The 19,559-nt window shown below is 46.1% G+C and overlaps 1 protein-coding gene across 1 annotated transcript in view; it reads left to right on the top strand.

The window, feature by feature from the left end:
- Nucleotides 1–430: 430 nt before the first annotated feature.
- Pid1 (phosphotyrosine interaction domain containing 1) overlaps nucleotides 431–19,559 on the top strand; it is a 221,855-nt gene continuing 202,726 nt past the window's right edge. Inside the window, exon 1 of the mRNA XM_026396250.2 lies at nucleotides 431–663. Coding sequence (XP_026252035.1) covers nucleotides 634–663 — 30 coding nt within the window. The 5' untranslated portion in view covers nucleotides 431–633. The remainder of the gene's footprint in view (nucleotides 664–19,559) is intronic.

The following is a 19,559-nucleotide window of genomic DNA, read 5'->3' as shown; positions in this document are numbered from 1 at the left end:
CAGCACAGTGCCAGGCACGTCACCAGCGCTTCTGAGATCCCGGCTGAATGGAAGCCTGGGACCCCCAGGACTATGCCTGCCTTTTATAAGAAGCCACCTCCCCCAACAGTCCCCAGGCCCTTTCTCCCAGCCAGGCTGTCCCCCTTTCCAAATCCTATACTACTGGGGCTTCCCCTGTTCTGGCCTCGGCATTCGTGCCTTGCCAGGGTCCCGGGACCGCCGGGTCTGTGCCCCCGACCCCCCCACCATTGGGCCCCGGGCGCCCGCCCCGGGCATGCTCAGAGCGCGCAGGTCCGGGCGGCGGCAGCGGCGGCGGCGGCGGGGGGAGGAGGGAGCGGCCGCCGCCGCCGCCGCCGTGCGCTCGCGGGCCCGGGCGGAGCTGCGCAATCCTCTCGCAGCTGCGCCAGGACAGCCGGCGCGCGGCCGAGCCCACAAGTTGCCGGCAGCAGAGCGCCGCGCCGCCTCCTCCAGCTCCCAGCCCTCTGCGCCCACCCCGCAGCGGTGGCCGGCGCCAGGACGCACATCCCGCCGACACTCACCCCAGATGTGAAAGCGGGACTGCAGCCCCTCACCCCCCGGCGCGATCCACAGAGTCTCGCCAGCCTCTCCTCCGTCAAACCCCACGGCTGGAAGATGTGGCAGCCGGCCACCGAGCGCCTGCAGGTAAGGAGACCCAGGAGGCCGGGGGCCAGCCTGGAGGAGGAGGTGACCGGCTGGAGGAACCCAGTTGGTGATGCCGCTGCCCACTTGCTGGGGATTTGCCCTGTAAGAAGCATCCATGGGAACTGGATGCTGTTGGCTTCACCCAGAGCCGGGTACCCTGCGAGGGTAAGGGGGTGATGAAACCGAGGACCACACTGCTTGGAGCCTTACAACTTTTGGCTTGGAGGTGTTTGTGTGCGAGTTGGTATAAATAATGTTGGGTTTTCTGAGCAGCAATTTTAGATTGCATTCCACTGACACAATTTACTGGTCTGGGATTAGGATTATTTGAATCCAGATTTTTTTTTTCCTTTTTGTCTCTAGGAAAGACAGAACAAATGATTTGTGAAAGCATCCATTTGCCAATATAATTTGGATATGTCAAGCTTGGTTTGGCTTGGTCATGGTATGCTACTTATTTTATTTTCCCCTTATTCATTGGCTCTCTTCCTTCATCTCTCCCTGAATCCCAGCTCCTCCAGATATTTGAAAGTCAGAAGTTTAAGTTCAGGCAGGAATAGTTAAGTCCCCTGTTACCCCATCAAAAGTTTTTCATAGCTTGGTCCTGAAATGCCATACTGCCTGTGATTTGGATTCTTCTGAAGCTAGGGAGTTGAAGAGCGGGTTCAAATCAGAAAAAGGGATATTTTTCCCAGTGATACTCCTTCAGAGACACTTTGGGTCTTGGGATGGCCCTGTCTGCAAGGTTCGATGACTGCCTTCGATGACTGCCTTTTGCCCACAGATAGTCTCTGGAGGGGGTGGGGGGGGGGGAGACAGCTACTCTCCACTGAATCCTGCAGTTAAACTTTTGGCAGGCTCAGAGCCATATTGTTTTGTAGTAAACTTTAAAGAAGTGTTTAAGTGGTAAAATAGAGCACCCCTGGAGGCTGAGCATCTCTGAAGACTTAGGACAGAGAGGCCAGGAGTCCTGGCTGGCTTGGGCGGTTTCCTCAATGAACATTCCAAGCCTCAAAGAGACAGTCAGTCCCTCAGACGCTGGGCAGGCCAACTTTTGCCTGTTAGTCCTCATACCAAGGATTAACCTGCAGAGGGCATTGCATTTAGCAGAAACAGATGCCCCACAGCTCCATTCCAAGTCTCCCTGGCCATGATTTTTGGGGAGTGTGTTCACTTTAGCAAAGCCCCCAGACCAGTTTCTTGGGGTCTCAGACAGAATAAGCAAGAAAACCTGCTGCTGGCTTTGAAGATGAAGAGGTAGGTGACCAGGTTCCTGACACCCCTGTCTTATTAGGTGAACCTCAGCAGTGAGCCCAGTTATAATTGGCACAAGGTGATGTAAATGTATTTTGGCAGCGGCACCAGATGTCAGTGGTGCATTTGAATTCCTCCTTTAGAACAAGGCATGATTTTGATTTCAAAGAAGCAAAATGATTGATGGGAGGTGGTGACTCCCATCCAAGAGCAGAGAGTAGCTTTTGGAAGTCCTTACAGAGATGTGGTCCCAGTTCCTGGAGGTGGTATTTATGGCCTGGTGATCTGTGCCTCTGAAGAGTTTGTAGATTTTCATCTCTTGAAGTGATTCCTACTGGCTTGTTTCACTTAGAGAGTCCTGTCAGCTCTGGAGCACGTGACTCTTGGCAGGCATGAGCTCTGGCTTGAGTCCTCCGTGGAGATCTTTCCCTGACTGAAATGTTTCCCTGCTCTTCTGTGAAATGTGCACACGTGCGTTTGGCATGAATCTGGGGTTTTTTGCAGTTGCGTTTGCAGTGGGTTTGTTTTATTCCAGGGTGCCATGTGGAAAGAGCATGGTTTTAAGTTTTTCAAAAACTCTGGTAATAAACAGGGCTTATCACGAAGATCCAGTCACTGTCGGAAGGCACTTACCGGTCTAGTCTCCACTTGAGATCCCCAAATTCAAATCGTTGCGTGAAGCCGTTTCTTTTTAAAAAATACATCTCAAGGCTTGAGGTTATCCAAGTGAGCCCACTGGGAAAAATCTTCACACTCATGGCTTCTTCCAAACAGCCACTGGACTCTTCTTAAAAACACAGAATCTGTAGACCTGTATGTTTTTCCTTTTTGCTTCTCGGGGAGGGAGCCGTGACAGTGAGGTGGTGAGTGAGCTGCTTGTAATAGTATTTTATTTACATTCTTTGTGGTTGTCTTTGTCATGGTCTCTGTTTCCTGTCTGGGATTTTTTTCCTTCCCCTTCGCCCTCAGGCATGATCATATAGAAAGGGTGGCTTCCGATTCCTCAGTGAGTAGGATGCTTTACCAAGCCCAGAAGCCAGGCCAAGGACACACATTAGAAATGGCGTTGAATGGGAAAATAGATGGTGGCCCCTCCCGGGTATCAGACCCAGCCTCTCCCCTCCTCTCATGCAACCTCACTCATTTTTTTTCTCATTAATTTTTGATACAAACGTTATAACTGGGACAAGCTGCAAGGAAGAAAATGCTTCAAGGAAGCCTCTCCAGAGCTTCCAAATGGGATCAAGAAATCAATCGATTGTATAAATACCTAGAAATCAAAAAAGGTGAGAGAAAAAAAGAACCAACGTCCTTTCTAGTTGATTTTGCCAGTTCCTGGAGGGCGATGCTGATTCGAAGGCTCCATGAGAGTGTGGCATGGCTTTGCCTAGAGAGTCACCTTTTAACTAATTGGCTTTTGAATGTGGCAATTGGTTCCCGGGCCCAGGAGAGGGTATCTCTGATCAGATTTGATTATCATTATCATTGACCACTTGATGGCCAAGAAAGAAAAAAAAAAAAAAAAAAACGAGGCTGATATTTTCTGATATGAGGTTTAGGTCTTTGACCCAAATCCAGTAGAGGCGAAGGGACCTGTTGCCCTGAGCAGGGCTGAGCCGGGTGATTGCTCATTCAGTCACAGGGACTGCGGCAACTTCATCTGCTCCCTTGAATGTTAAAACTTGTGTCGCATCCCACTCGAGCCCTGGCCGGGAGCTTCTGCCATTAAACATATAATAGGATCAAAAGGAATGTGAAGATTTAAAATACCGCCCCGATTTTTAAAAATGTAAATATGAAATTTTCCCTTTTCACCTTCTCTGCACAGTGAACTTTTTTTTTTTTTTCTTCTTCCTTGCAGGGACTCGGTAGGGTTATAAATTTTTAAAGAAGCAGATTTGAAACAAGCTCTTTTCAGGCAAGTAAAGTGGACTTCTCAGTAGAAAAAGGCTCATTATTGCTTTTTTAAAATAGAGACCAGATTACTTCTGACCTTGATATTTAAAATTTTTCATTGGATTCCTGATTGGCTTAATTGTTGTGCTGGGTGGATCCCTTCAAAGTAGCAAACCCATCTGTGCCAAATGTGGGCGGACTTTGCCATAAGGATCATGTATTTCCCCAGAGAAAATGTCTTCGGTGAGCTACTAGATGCTTTTTATGGAGGACAGGAAAGGAGACAAGCAGGAGAAAGATGAGACAAGACTGAGTTCCAGACAAAGGAGGCCACACTTCCTCAGTGTCGTCGTTATTTAAGAATAGGGTGGAGCTCAGTGTCAGAATTTATCAGAAATAAATTTAAATTCTAGCAAATTCTAACCATGGAGTCTATGAAACTGTCTTTCCACGGGGTGTTTAATAAAGGCTCCAATGCAATCGTTTGCCTGTCTTTCCTGAGATTCGGGTTTTCCATGGCAGAATGTGTAACTTTTCATCCCTGAGGCTGGATTTTGGCTTCCCACCGGGGCCATGCTGTCCTCACCCATCCTTCTTCACTTTTATTTTGGTCAAGGCCTGTGCACAGGCATTTCCAAAAGAGGGTGAGATGAGGGAGTGCAGGAGAAAAAACACATCCTAAAGACCTTTCTTTTGGTTTAACTTTGGGCTGATAAAGAAGGTTGAAGTTCTCAACTAAATATTGTTGGAGGAGTTAGAAGGTAAGAGGACTTCTTTCCCCAGGATGGTCTTGCTCTTGCCCTGTCTTGATTTGGAGCGTGGATTATTCTAGATGTATTTCTCTATGATGACGCCGGTTTCACTTTTCCCCTGAGAAGTGACACTGAAGAACCCTCCAACACGTCAGCTGCAGCCCATTAGACCTGGCTCATCAGGCAGAGGGAGAATGTTGGCCAATCTGATACTTTTCCAGGCAGACCAAATTGACAGCAGGGACTCCCAGCAAGGACAGGAAGAGAATGGCTGGCCTTTATGGAGTGTGCACTGTGTGTGTGGCACTGTGTTGAATTTATTTGAATTACTGAGCTCATTTATCCCCCATAACCATTCTTACCCCCATTTCATAGATAAAGAAACTGGAGGCCAGAGAGTTGGAATGATTTGTGTGGGCTCAGGCCGCCAGAAAAGAACTGAGCCAGGGTTTGACCCAGGTGGTCTGGCTCTAGGCCTTCTTTCTCTCCACTTCACTGTGGTGCAGAAGGTCTAGAGACATTGTGCAATGCTGTACACGTGTTCCCACTGGTGCCATGAACCAACGGAATTAGCGCAATAGCTGATTTGCTGGCTCCAAGAGGCTACTCTCATATTCCTGCTGAAGCGGTGCAGTTGCCTGTGTTGGGCCAAGGCTCCCCTGTGTTTGGTGTCCCAGATCTTTGGGAGAAATAAACCTCTGTATCATACTTAGGCTGAAATTCCCAGGTGCCTTTGAAACTCTCTTCAGCTGAAGTACACAGCCATTTACCCAGAATGGAGACCTTGGAAGATGCTAATCAAGCTGGATCACATATGTGGTCATCCCAATTTTAGACAAAGCGTGGGGAAGGAGAGACGATAGGAATGTTCCAGAGCAGCTGCTTAGAAAGCAGCAAGCCCTTCTCTTACCCAGGCACAGGTGTTTGGCCAAATCTGTTCTGCTTTCCTTTTCATCCCATATAGTTGCAGGTAAGCATGAAGCATCAGTCCTTATTGTTCATAAAGAAAAACTGATGACCAAGTTATATTGTTCTATGGTGTACATGAAAAATATGTAACAACAAATCCTACCATTAGGTACCACTATAATGTAATAATAATAATAAGAAGAAGAAGAAGAAGAAGAGAAGAAGAAGAAGAAGCAACACTGTAAAAAAATGAGAGGAAGAAAAGTTGGGGTTTCATTGATGGGGAGCCTTAGTCTCTCTCAGAAGTAAAATGCTGTCTTATGTCATTGACTCTTTCTTCAAGTTCATCAGCAAAATCTCTTAACAAATAATTTGCAAAGTGCAAGCGCTGGGAAAACTCTGCCCCTTGGTTACCCGTTGCCTAATGGTTCTTTCATGTTGACTGCACTGGGTTATCTTGGAGTGTTAGGCAACTTTTGCATTTTGTTTGATGTTCCAGATTATCTCTCTCCTCCCTTCTCTGCACACTGACTCCATTCTGTCCTGAAAATTAGCCCTGGAAGACTCTGGAAGAGTCAGCCCCTCACAGTCCTGCAGCTCCTGGGGGTCAGGCTGCCTTCCAGGGGAGTCTTTTACTCCATGAATAGCAGCAGTCCAGGGGCTTGTTAGTGGTCAGCAAATAAAACCAGCCCAGAAATGCTCAATGGCTGCAGTGTGCTGTTCTGTCCCCAAGGGCACTGATCTAAACGAGAGCTTTATATGAGTAGAGCGAGAAGACATAGTTGAGATGTTTGTCCAAAGACTTCTGTAAAGTCTAGTGAAAGTGCTTTCCTATCAGTTATGTTAAAAAAATGAATCTTGATCCCAGTTGATCAAAATTAGTGATAAGGAATCACAGTATATTTGCCAGATTCCACCCCTCAGCCACAGACGGGAAGGATGGTGTCAAGGAACAGGAGGAGACCCGCTTTGTGCTTTGGGCATATTCCAAGACTCCCAAAGTCACAGTGAGCTCTTCCACTTGGTGCTGATGCCACGTAGGTCCCTCATGGGGCAGAAGTCCTCTTTTGCATTCTCGATGGCCCAGGACTTCTCCTCCCCATATGTTTCAACTAAGATCTTACTTGCATCAGGGTCATTCTGGCAATGACCTTGTTAGCCAGTTTTTTTCCTGAATCAGGAGTCACTTGGTTAAAAAAAATCAATGAAAAAACAGAACTGCCTTTCTATAAATAATTTTAACTCAATTGCTTATTTGCAGTGTTTCAGCATCGTTTTTTAACTTCTCTGAGTTTTGCTCTCCCTGTCTATAGAATGGAGACGTCTACTTTGCAAAGATTTTGGTATACAGTAAGTGCTCAATAGATAGGAGCACACCTGTCAGGGCTGGTCACCTTAGGAACAGGACCTGTGCTTGTCCCACACCTCACCTTCCTCTTGAGTTATAGGAAGTTGTGGTCCCCCGACTGTCATGACCTTTACGATTGGGAGTTTAGTTTTGTCAGTCTCATAAGCACAAAGGGGTTTCGAGGTGGCCCTGGGCTTGGGCAGCTGTCCACCCTGTGGTCTGACCGCTTGGGTCCTTGTTTTGGAGGGGCCTAGCTGTGGCTATCCTGAGTGGGTGTCTGTGGTGACCTCTGACACTTACTTAGTTTCTGCCAGGTAATGATCTCGGGTCAGGAAGAAGCCTTCCCTTTTGTACATAGCGGATGTCACGCTGAAGGTGACCATTAGCAAGTCCCATGTGTATCCTGCCATTGAGAGTCCACTGCTCCAAAAGATATTTTGAGTTGGTTAAGTCATTCTAAAAGCCACTAAACACATAGCTGCTGCCACTCAGGGACAGTAGGAAGGTCACATAGTGGATGGGTATTCCCAGGCATGTGGGTGCCCAGAGGGCCAGCAGAGGAAGCACTCGGAGCCAAGGTCCTGGGCCAGCCTTGCCTCATGGCCCAGCGATGCTGCAGCGGGAGTTGGCATCTGCCAGTGGCTTTCGTGTCATCTTTACCTTTCCTTTCCCGCCAGGTTCCCTTTCTATGGAGAAAATCAAGAAATATTATCTATGTTCCTCAAGACTCACCTTTGTGGAACTAGCAGCACTCTTAGGGAAAATAGCAAGAGCATCCAGCTTTTACTAAACACTGACTATATCCCTGGCTCTTATCTGTCCTCCCAGCGTGGAGGCAGAGCTGGGGTTCTCGTCCAGCTCGCTGGCTGCAGGGGCCACGATCCTCGGCAGCCTCTTGGATCATGCACGCAGAGCCCTTTTATTCTTGAGACGTTTCTAAAGGACAGGTTTTTTTTTTCCCCCCTCATTTATGGATGACATAATGGATGCCCAGAGAATTCAGGTTCAATCCAGGTTAGGTCTCTCTAACTCATTGCTATGGGTAACTTTCACTTGAGTCTGTGAACTAACTTTTTTCTCTGCTAACAGAGCTCTACCTTGATCAGGGCAAGGATGGTCAGGCCTTAGTGTCTGGGAGAGTGGTCCAGCCTGGCCATGACCATCTCATCATAGTTGGTCTTGGGTTTGCCAGGAACATTTTTAAATGTTGGCATACAGGAGAGTATCTATTAGGGATGGCTTCACTTCAAGTGAAGCTTCTTGAGGAAAGAGCCTTCCATACCCTCCTTTCTTTTTCCTTCTGTTGTGAGCAAAGCTGTGATGTCTGCCATTGTAACAGTGATTCTGAAGCCACAAATGATAAGGCCAAGAGGCAATCTGCCAGGAGGCTTGGATAAGATGGAAGGGACTTGGTTCATTAAGTGGCTGCTGAATTTACCTTCTAATAACAGTTCAGGTTGAAAAATTACCACCTTCTGGCATTTGCTTAAGCCTGTATAGTACACTAGTTGGGACTTCTAATTTTTTGTACCTTTGACGTTGCTACTGAGGGTTCAAACCAGGTTAGGTCTCCGTATTTTACTCATTGCTATGGGTTGAACTGTGTCCCCTCAAAAGATAAATTGAAGTCTTAATCCCTGGTGCCATGAATATAACTTATTTATAAATAAGGCCTGTGTAGATGCAGTCAGGTCAAGTGAGGTCATGTATAGGAGGCCACATGAGGATGGAGGCAGAGCATGGAGAGAGGCTGCCACAAGCCAAGGAGTGCCAGGGATTGTGGCCCCCACCCAGGGCTGGAAGAAGTGTGGGAAGTGTTCTTCCCTAGAGCCCCTGGATGGGGTGTGGTGCTTCTGGCATCTTGATTTTGGACTCCCATGAGACAGTTTCCGCTCTGCTGAGCTGTCCGGCATGCAGCAAAGTCATGCTGCCTCCTGAGTGCCTGCTCTGCTCCCAGTGGCCAGGGTGTATTGCCTGTGGGCCTGGGTGCCCAGGTGGGGTGCAGAGTTGCCAGGAGAAAAGGGCTCCATAACTGTCACTCTCCCTCGAGACTCGATCCATCCAGTTTCTTTGTGAGTGACAGATTCTACCACCCACTGTACAGCGGGACGGGCCAGCCATTCCTCTACTGTGAGTGTCATCCTGGTGGGGAGCAGCAGCTGTGGTCTCTGTCCCCATCTTCTGTTGTCCCCTAGGAACGGGCCGTGGGCTGGGTGGTGGCTGCTGGCTGTTTTCAGACTTGAATTCTTGGTAGCCTGGTGTACTCGTTGTCTAAGGCTGCCCCAATGACGTGCCACAGACTAGGTGTGTCGTCTACAGCTCTGGAGCCCTCCAGCAGCACTGGTACCTTCTGGACTGAGAGGGAGAATCAGTTCCAGTCTCTGTCCCAGCGTCTGCTGGTGTGCCAGGGTCTTCCACATCCCTTGGCTTCCGGTGGCATCAGCTCGGCTGTCCCACGATGAACTCCCTGCCGGTGTGTTGTCCAAACCTTCCCCTTACAAGTGCGTCAGTCATTCCTGTGGGTTCCGTGGCCTGCTTTGCTCCAGTGTGGCCTCATCTTTACTGATCACACATACAACTGCCCCATTTCCAAACAGGGTCCCATTCTGAGGTCCTAGGGGCTAGGATTCCAACATGCCACTTTGTGGGGGAGGTGGGGGAGTGGGGGTAGGGACCCAATGGAACCCATAACACTTTAGTGTAGAATTGGGTTTCTGCCATGCAGCAATCCATTTCTTCCCACTTGGCCAACCATCAGGGGGGAAAAAAGGGGGCAATGAGAATTTTGTTCAAGTCGTTGTACAGATGTGAAAAGGATTGCTACATCTACCGTGTGCCGAGGATTTAAATTAAAAAAAATATATATATACCTTTTTAGGAGAAGAAATCAGAGAGTTCAAAAGTATATAAAGAAGTTACTAACTTAGCCCATTCCCAGTTCTACCTCTGAAGAAATTTGTATGATCTGGTCAGTGGTTATTTTCCCTAGACTTTTGCAAACATATACAGATCCATAAATGCATGTTTAGGTTTTTCTCATGTATTTGGGTTCTGTAGCCCCCTGTCCCCACTTCACAGCATTTCCTGGGAGCCTTTTATGATCAATCCATGCAGCTCCAGCCTGTTGCTCTTGGAGCCTGTGCAGAAGTTTGTGGTAGAGTCCCGCTGCAACTCAGGCCTTCATTTCCCTGTGAGGGGGTGTTTAAGTTCAGTCCCTTGCTCTTTTACCTTTCCCCTGTAAACTGTGTGCTATAAGGATTTGTGCATACCCTCATGTGCTTGTGCCTGTGTTTCTTTATTTCTGAACTGTCAAATCGGAATGGCTGAGTCAAAGAGTGTATGTGGTCTCAAATTGAGCAGCAGCTGTCAAGGAAGGCCTTTATAGACAGCTCTGCATGTTGATCCGACGAAATTCATATCATTTGACAAAGGTACAAAGAAGAGAGTGGACCCCGTGTCTTAGTTTGCTTGAGATGCTACAACAAAAATTCCCTAGACTGGTGGCTTATAAATGGCAGAAATGTGTTTCTTATAATATTAGAGAAGTCTAGAAGTCTAAGATCGTAGTCCCGGAAGATTCATTGTCTAGTAAGGACCTGTTTCCTGGTGCAAAGAGATGGCACTTCCTTGCTGTGTCCTCATGTGGAGGAGGGGGTGGACAAGCTTCCTTGGGCCTGTTTTAGGGCACTAATTCCATCCACCCCCAGGGCCTAGTTGCCCCCACAAAGGCTTCACTTCCTAATACTCTCATGCTGGGGGTTAGAATTTTCACACATGGATTTGTTCAGACCAGAGCAACTAGAGAAAAGATGATAGTATTTTCAACAAATGGCGATGGAACAATTGGCTATCAACATGCAAAACAAAAGCCATAGCATCTAGGACAGATCCAAATACAGATGGTCCCCAGTGAGCACTGTTTTGACTTATGGTTTGTCAATGCTACAGTCGTGCCAGAGCACATCCATAGGGCTGCTCTGTTTTTCACTTTCAGTATTAAGTAAATTGCATGGAATATTTAATACTTTATTGTAAAATAGGCATTGTGTTGGACGATTGTGCCCAACTAATAGGCTAATGTTAGTGTTCAGAGATTGCTTTAGGCAGGCTGGGCTAAGCCATGAAGTTTGATACGTGCATTGAATGCATCATTGACTTCAGATGCTTTCAGCTCATGATGAGTTTATTGGGACTTCACTCTTAGTACGTTGAGGGATTATGTTCCATGTACATTCATCCATACCTCATACTATACATCAAGGTGAATCAAAAGTTGATCATAGGCCGAGTATGGTGGTGCGTGCCTGTAATCCCAGTGACTTGGGAAGCTGAGACAGGAGGATCGAAAGTTCAAAGCCAGCCTCAGCAATGGCAAGGCGCTAAGCAACTCAGTGAGACCCTGTCTCTAAATAAAATACAAAATAGGGCTGGGGATGTGGCTACTTGGTTGAGTGCTCCTGAATTCAATCCCTGCTACCAAAAAAAAAAAATAATAATAAAGAAAAAAAAGTTGATCATAGTCCTGAGTTTAACAAAACTCTTAGATAAAACAGCAGACTATCATTGTGACTTGTGCACATCTGTCTAAGCATCACTACCATCACGATAATGAACAACCCATGGCATCCAAGAGCCTCTTTGAGTTGGGCAGAGATTTCTTAAAGCAATGACAGAAACACAATCAATGAACAAAACATCGAATTGTATCACAATGAAAAACCTGTGCTCTTTAAAAATATTCTTAAGAGAATGAAAAGACATGATCTAGGCATGGAGAAAATATTGGCATATCACATATATAGCAAAAGATCCAGGATACATGAAGAAACTGTTGAAACTCAATAATGAGATACACATCCCAGTTTTTTAAAAAATGGCATAATGGTTTGAACAAAAAAAAATATATGGATAATAAGATAAAGAATAGGTCCACCGATATGCACATGAGAAGATGTTCAATGTCATTAGTCATAAAGACTGCAATGAAATGTTACTTTGCAAAACTACTGGAATAACGGAAGTCAAGGAGGAACCCGGGTGCTCTTGCTATTGGTGGGAAGGTGAAGTGACTGATGCAGGTTAGTAGTTGTCCGAGGATGGCCGGGAGGAAGGACTACACAGGGGTTTGAGGAAGGTTTGGGAGTGATAGATAGGATCAATGTCTCCATTACGGTGATGGTTTCCCGGTTTACACATATGTCAAAATGTATTAAATGGTGCAACTGACAATGTGTCCTCTATACCTCTATGAAGCATTTTGAAGACACGAGTGTGGAATATTATACATCAGGCCCAGAGCTAGAAGTTGAAAGAAGTAGCAGTGCATTCTCAGGATGCCCTAAATCCTGTGGGTTCACTGTAGCTTTCATTTCCCTTTAACTCATAATTAAAATTATAATTTTTTTTTAGAAATTAAAATTGTAACCTAGAATGTACATAATGAACTCGGAAATCGTTCTTGTAGTTCTTTTCTCTCTGTTTAAAACCCTTTTTCATTGAGTTCCAGAAATGACATTTTTTCATCTCTCCCTGTTTGCCTAAGTATCTTATAGGGAAATTAGTGGTTGAACAAGAAAAGAAATCCAGGCAAAGGCGGGAAGTGCGTGGTGGAGCCTTGATCCTGGCTCATTCTCCACGGCCCTCGTTCTCATCCTGGCTCCCAGTCATTCTGTTGGTTTTCCAGCTGTGCTGTCCTCAGGGGCCTTTGAAGCCCTCCATCCCAGTGCCCAGGAGACTCTGGAGACACTGCTGTTGAAGGGGTGACTCCAGGATTGTGGCCCCTGTGGCTGGCTGGCTGGATCCCTTCTGGCTATTCCCCCTTCCCTGACAGAGACACATAGGGAAGACATTTGTCTAACCATCGGTGACTCTTGATTCCTTTGTGAATTAAAGTAATGTGCCTAGCAGATGTAGGATCTGGGTTCCTTACGGAACAGTTCCTTTTCCTTTGACAACTAAAAATGTAGACTGGATGGAACAACTTATCCAATGGCTGTTGACGCTTAGTGAAAAGCATCCACAAAAATGACTTATCTATTTGTTTAAAAGTGTTTTTTTTTCCCTCAAGAAGGAAAATTTGAGGCATTTAACTCAACACCAATGAATGAAAGCCTGTTTGATGAATATGTGAAGGGACCATGTGACACCGTGTCCGGTCTGGGGCCCTGTTCATGTGATGGCAGCAGTGTTAATAAATAACAGGCACGCAACGAGAGTCCCCCGCCAAATCAGGATGTGTGGTAGCCCTAGAAATGGCAAGTAAAACACTAGACTTTGGCTCCTAACTATTTGCTTTACAGGTGAAGGAAAGAGATGAAATAGGTTGAGGGTAGACACAGCAGAGGGGCAAGAAATCCAGGAAGAGGGAACACTGGGAAGTTGTGGGGGTGGGGTCGAGAATACGCACACACCCAGAGAGGAAGAAGGGGAGAGTGGAGGGCATCACACCGACACTTAGTGCTGGCACCTTCCTGGCTCCATAAAGGTAACTGTCACACTTGATGTGCAGAAAAATATATTCATTCATCACATCCTCACACCTGCTCAGGTGGTGAAGGCTGTATGGAGTATCTGACCCTGTTGGAGCAACGCTGCCTGCAGGTGAGGAGACTGGAAATTGGAGATTGATATATGCAGACCCAAAGACACAGGGCGGGCAGTTTGGGGCAAATGGGAGGTGATGAGAATATTTCTTTAGATTACAGGTCAGGCCACCAGGGACCTGGACAGACTACGGACAGTGGAGAGATGGTGGGGCTTTTAATCAGGCACCCATGGCTGCTTTACTCCAGGGTTAAGTCAGGGCCTCTGTTTTGTGTTTTGTATGTGCATTTTCTCAAGTTGAAAATGAAGACAATGGTTGTGAATGTTGAAGTAAAAGAACTTAGCATGGTAACTGGCAGACCACAGGGAGTTGGTAGATACCAGTGCCTTCCCCCATTTCAGATCTGAGGGTCAACGGGGGATAGAAACATTGAACTTTAGAGCCAAGTGGAAAATGCAAGCTTGGCATTTCCCATAGTAGGTTCCATGAAGCGTGAGCACATCGAGTTGCTAGTGGGAGACCTGCCTCCCAGGGCCTGGGGTCCAAATAGTCTGGGAGGCTCCAGGGAAGCCCTGTAGGTCTGGTTACCTGGTGCAGGACTTCTCATAGCCTTTAGGGTGCTGGTGCCCATGGGTTTGCAGGTGGAGGGAGAAGATGGTCCTGGCCACTTAATGAAGGCGTGTTCCACAGCCTGGGGCACGTCAGTGTAGAACTTGAGCTCCTCTAAGTCCACCAACCATGGGGCTGAGGCTTGGCTCCAGCTCGCAGGAATGTTTCCTTTGGCTCCTGCAGTGGATATAAAAACTTTACAAATTAGTTTCCAGGTTTTAAAAATTAGAAGAACTTATAAGGAAAGCTGGACTTTCTGATTCTTTTTTTAAAATGGGCAGGTCAGACCACTGAGGGCCTGTATCTTCATAGAGGGACCACCAAGCATCTGCCGCTGCTGCCCGTGAATGGGAAGAGCATGGCCCCAGCTTGTCCCAGGTGTCAGTCGCAGCTGACACTCTTTGACACAAGAACTGAATCTTCAATTCTTTCCTGTTGGAGTCAGGATGAGATCCTTGATTCCCGGTTCCTAAAGGCCAAGGTGATGAACGGTTTTGTAGCGGAGTTTATTTGTGCAGCATCATTTATTGCTCACTGGTAGCTGACCTTGAGGTCCACGTAGGCAGCTCCTCTCTTCTCTCTTTGGGGAACACGTGGTTGGCTCTTCTCTCCCGGGTGCGCAGAGGCACAGGAACTGCAAGTGTTGTTGCCCATCCTGTTTCTAATCCAGAGCACATGAGAGGGCTTCTGCAGAAGTGGGTGGCATCTTCTGCTTTTAAGTGAATGCAGACCACTCCTTCCTACATCTCCTACGCCAGGCAGCCAACGCTTCTCATTGTTATGGTATTGGCTCATTTGGGGCATTTATACTGCCAAACATTGGAATAGATGGCTTCCAAAAACGGGGTAATGTGAAGGGTGGAGGAGAGTTTTTAATTTCAACATTTTCCTCCTAGATTGTCAGCCTATGAAGAACCGTAGAAATGCTGCTTCGGAAAACCCAACAAGAGGATGTTGGAGATGGTGGCAGCACTGCCTTGTTTAGAGAATCCCGTTTCCACCTCCCCCACAAAAAAAGAACCTCAAAAGCAATTTGCAGACTTTTCCTGGTCCCCCTGGGAGCAGAGCTGCTCTGGTGTTTCTCTGGGGCTCCCACTGCCCATTTCCTGCAGCTACAGATTCTATTTTTAGCATGCAAAGTACCTGGACTCAAGTCACACAGTGGCTTGAGCATAACAGTGCATTACGCCTCCCACCTTCAACCCATCTTCTTGTTTCATGAAAGCACACGTGATCTACAAACTAAAAAAAAAAAAAAAAAAACAGATAGACATTAGATCCTTATGTAGTTCTGAAAAGGCTGGCTTTTGATTAGTAAGGGGGCAAAGTCACATGCTTTTAAAGTTCTTTCCAATAAAAGGTAAAAATATGGTTTTAAAACAAGACCAAAATGAAATCCCTCAAATAACAATGATGAAAGGAGAGATTTGTTATATTTGAAAACCTAAAGTTATAGTTAAGGTTATAGCTGAGTTGAAAACTTTCAGCTCTGAGCTTCCTGGCAGCCCAAGTAAGAAGAGAAACAGGGCAAATTACTTAATCCTCATTCTCTAATAGAAGAAAGTACACCAACTCATGTGGGGCCCCAAACTTATTCATAGCTTGAAGTAGTCCCTGGAATATACCATGTAGCTCTTTATATGGGACATTGTAGCACAGATTTCGGGTAATAGCATTAGTTGCAATTTTGTCTAAAAATAAACAACAGGAATGCTAAGACTGTTTATATAGAAGTAGAAGGGGACATCTGGGGTGGTTTCTACTTAGCTTAATTTCCCATTTTCTGGTAATAGCATCCTGATTTTCTTTGGGGAACTGTTTTCCCCTGTTCCAATGGGAAGCTGCCATCCAGTTTCAGGGGAGAGGTATCTGTTAGTCCACGTGCTCTCTTTCAGCCACAGGGCCACTGGTTGTCCCAGCTAGAGTCATTAAACACTTCCACCCAGGAGCTGGAATCCTGAGTGTGATGACCCAGGGACTGAAGGCAGCCAGGGCTGATAAACCTGATTAATCCCTTTTCTGAAGATTGTCTGTGGTTCTGCTGCATAGACTCTGGGAACTGATCCATCTTTCTCCTTTCTGAGCTTGGTCTTCCCATCCTCCTGTCAATCCAGGGCCATTCCAATATTTAGATTTTTTTTCCTGCTTATGTTATGTGCATAATTTGCTCAAAAGAGATAAGTCATAATTGGCTGATCTCTTTGAGAGTTGGTGTCTGTAGCTTGGAACCACAAATCTCCGATGGACCTGTAGGTAGAATTTTCCCATGAATCACTAACGTTTAGTCTGTTGTTTTATAAAGTTGATATCCTGAGGTGGGCATAGGTAGGTGATAAGAGAAAGAGCCATTCTTGAAAACTCTCAAAGACACGGAAACCCACATGGATACACACACGTTCTTGCAAATGACTATGTATTCCTTGTAAAAAGTGTGCTGGGAGATGAAGAAAGGATGCACACCATTATTTTCTGTTCTGCACATATTCTTACTTTATTAAGTGACTTTGAGCAAAGATAATCCTAATTAATAGTTCTGGCCTGTGGCTCCCATGTTCTGGCCCATCTTTGGAGAAAGATTTTTGTCCTTGTTTATCAGGGTGTAGCCCTGCTATTGGCATCTGCTATAAATCTTAAGGTTTTTATAACTTGGATGTCACTCTCACCTTCCTGCCAAATCTCTGCACTGAAAATGTAGAGTGTCATTTTAAGTAATGATGCTTTTACTGCATCCAAAACAAATAAAGGAATTTTGGTACACATTACAAAACGAATCCCTCTTGTTTCTGAGCTTGGAATGGAAATGGTGTTAGGGATGCAAACAGCTGTTTTGGCCAAAACAGTTAAAGAAAGACAGGGTCACAGGCTGTCTGGTCTCATTTCTTGAGAAACACTTGTAGTCCTTGGATAAAAGTGTGAATGGCTCCATAAGTTCACTCTAGGACAATGTAGATTCTTTAGTCTACAGAGTTCAATGCCTCCATGTCTGGCAGTCCTGACCTTCTGAGAAGAGAATGTAGATCTCAGTCCCGAGGCCCTGCTTCCCCACTTTGATTTCACACAAGGAGGAAATCTTCACCACGAAGCTCTCTGGACCCAGGGAAGTTCATCTGGCATCAGTTAGCTGGCTCACCCTGCCTTCTTCCCCACCCACCTTCTGGTCTGTGCTGCAGGAGCTTGGTGCTTTGTGGAAAACGAACGAACGGCATGGACAAAGTGCAAATCTGCAAATCTGCAGAGTCCTACTACCAAAGCGAATTCAAATTAGTGTTCCCCAGGTGGGAGTCGTTTTAAATATTCAGGTAGAGAGCGCAGCCAGTATCTGTTTAGAAAGTTGGTAGATGGTTTTCAGGAAGTAAGGCAGTCTCGGAAACAAGGAACACAGTTTGAAAACCCTGTAACTTCACATTTCCTTCTCTCTCTGTGTTAATGGTAAATAGCAGAGCTCGATGCTGACCCCTTTACGCCTTGGCCGGGAGAGTTGGCGTTTTTCTGCATAACGTGTAATTCAATGCCTTTGCTGAACAGGGGCTGACCCGTGAGAGATGTGTTCGCTCTGAACTGGAGGGCATGTGGGTTGGCAGGGTACCTAGGGGCAGGGCAAGCACTCAATGAAAACTCAGAGGCAGTCTTTTGGAAATAAAAATGAATTTGCATTTACAGGGAGCCCTACTTTGGACACGAGGGAGAACTGCTCTGCAGTTCTGGAGCCCTCCTTTACTTTCCCTCTCTTCCTTTCCTGCTTCTCTCCTCCTCCTTTCCTCACAGTGAGAGAGAACGTTCTTTCCATTCCTGAATTGTTTGAACTGCCTTGCTGACTGCTGAGCCTTTCCGACATATTTTGCAGCTTTTTCAAGGGGCTACCACTACCTCACCTTTCTCCCATTTTTCTTTTTCAATGACCCTAGGCTCTCGTGGGTTGGAGATCACAGCTGAATTGAACAGGACAAGTACTCTCTTGCTTCACAGCCATTGCCTGTTGTTGTTGTTGTTTTTATCTTTTGAATCTATTTTTATTGGTGCATTGTAATTAGACACAATGGTGGGATTTATTATGCCATCCTCATACATGCACATAACATAACCTGCTCACTCTCCTTCCTCAGGACCTTCCTTCCTGACCCTGCCATCCACTTGCTGTATTCTTATGATGTCCTTTTTTTTCCTTTCTTTCTTTCTTTTTTTTTTTTTTTTTAACTTTTTCTGGCTTATGTTTAAGAGGGCATTATCTCTGCATTAGGTGGTCATCAAAACTCATGTCTTGGATTATAGATGATGGAGACAAATGGATTCATTTTGATCCAAGGACTGAAGAAATAGATATATTGTGGATTTCTTATTACAGGCACTGAGAGTCTATTTTGGACCTCAGCAGATGCTGGCTTTTGCTAAAGAACAAGGTCTTTATCTTTGTCATTTCAATCACTGGCCCTTAAATAGGAAATCTACTTTTGATTTGAGTTGCTAATGCCCACCTGTAAATAAGGAAAAGAGTGACAGAGCATATCCTTTATCTCTAGCATTTCCTGGTGCATCTTTGAGGAATTTTTATGGAGTATAACAATTTCATAAGTGTTAACATTTAAGAAAACAGTTCCCATTCTAAGTATGAATGGAAGCCTGCTTTCGAGATTTCCGACTGGATTAAGGCTGGCCACAGCAGAAGGCAAAGTCATGTCTGAGTCAGAGCTCACACTCGTGGGGGTCCTGAGTACGACCCAGACAGTGGAAAAGACTCAGATGAAATGTCTTTCTGTTGACTTATGGCCTTAACCGACGGGTCTTGGAACTCAAAAGGGTCAGGGAATTACATTGAGACATCTGTTAACCTTGTATGCAGTAAGCATTTGGTATGGACTGAAAAAGTGTAAGCCACGGTGATGTCAACTGCTTTGCAAATCCTGTGTGCTTTATTACAATAGATATTTTTTAGAGTCATTCCTGATTCATGGTGGATTTTAGGCGTTATGCATATTTCCAATCAGTGAGCACCACTGTGTGCTGTATAGGGCAGCATCATTTTAGATTTGGAGGCAGTTGTGATACTTGAAGAGCCGGACACTACCGATTTCATGAATGCACATCCCAGGGTGGAAAATCCACGGGCTGTGGCTGAGACTGGCCGCACTGCTTCCCCTGTGTCCAATGCCTACAGTTTGACTTTAACATGGATCTACTGACCTTTTGGTTTGGGGTGAGGAACCCGATGAGGTTCTAAAGTGGGTAGAAAGAAGAGGTCCTTGTGCTTCAGGAGGTGTCTCTCCGTTCCACAAGAAGTGGATTGTAGTTACATGGGAATCTCCCGTGCTATGCAGGAGGGATGGGGCCCTTCACAGCCTTTCCCTTTTCCTTAGGAAAATGAAAGCTTTCCTGCAGCCTGTGTCCTGTCCTGGAGGTCCTGACATCTCGGATGAGAACTCTGTATGCGGCCCGGCCCTGTGTTTGCTTAGGGCAACAAACCATTTTGACTGGGTGTGTTTTTGCCCCCAGCTCAGTCAGGAAATGGGGAAGATGCTGGGCCACGCACCCTCTGCTCTGCCATGGGTGCTAAGTCAGGGTGGGTGTGGATATCCCAGCAAGTTTCTCA

This window comes from Urocitellus parryii, chromosome 1 (assembly GCF_045843805.1).
Source record: "Urocitellus parryii isolate mUroPar1 chromosome 1, mUroPar1.hap1, whole genome shotgun sequence".
NCBI classification, from domain to species: Eukaryota; Metazoa; Chordata; class Mammalia; order Rodentia; family Sciuridae; genus Urocitellus; species Urocitellus parryii.
This window is presented reverse-complemented; position numbering and strand designations above follow the sequence as displayed.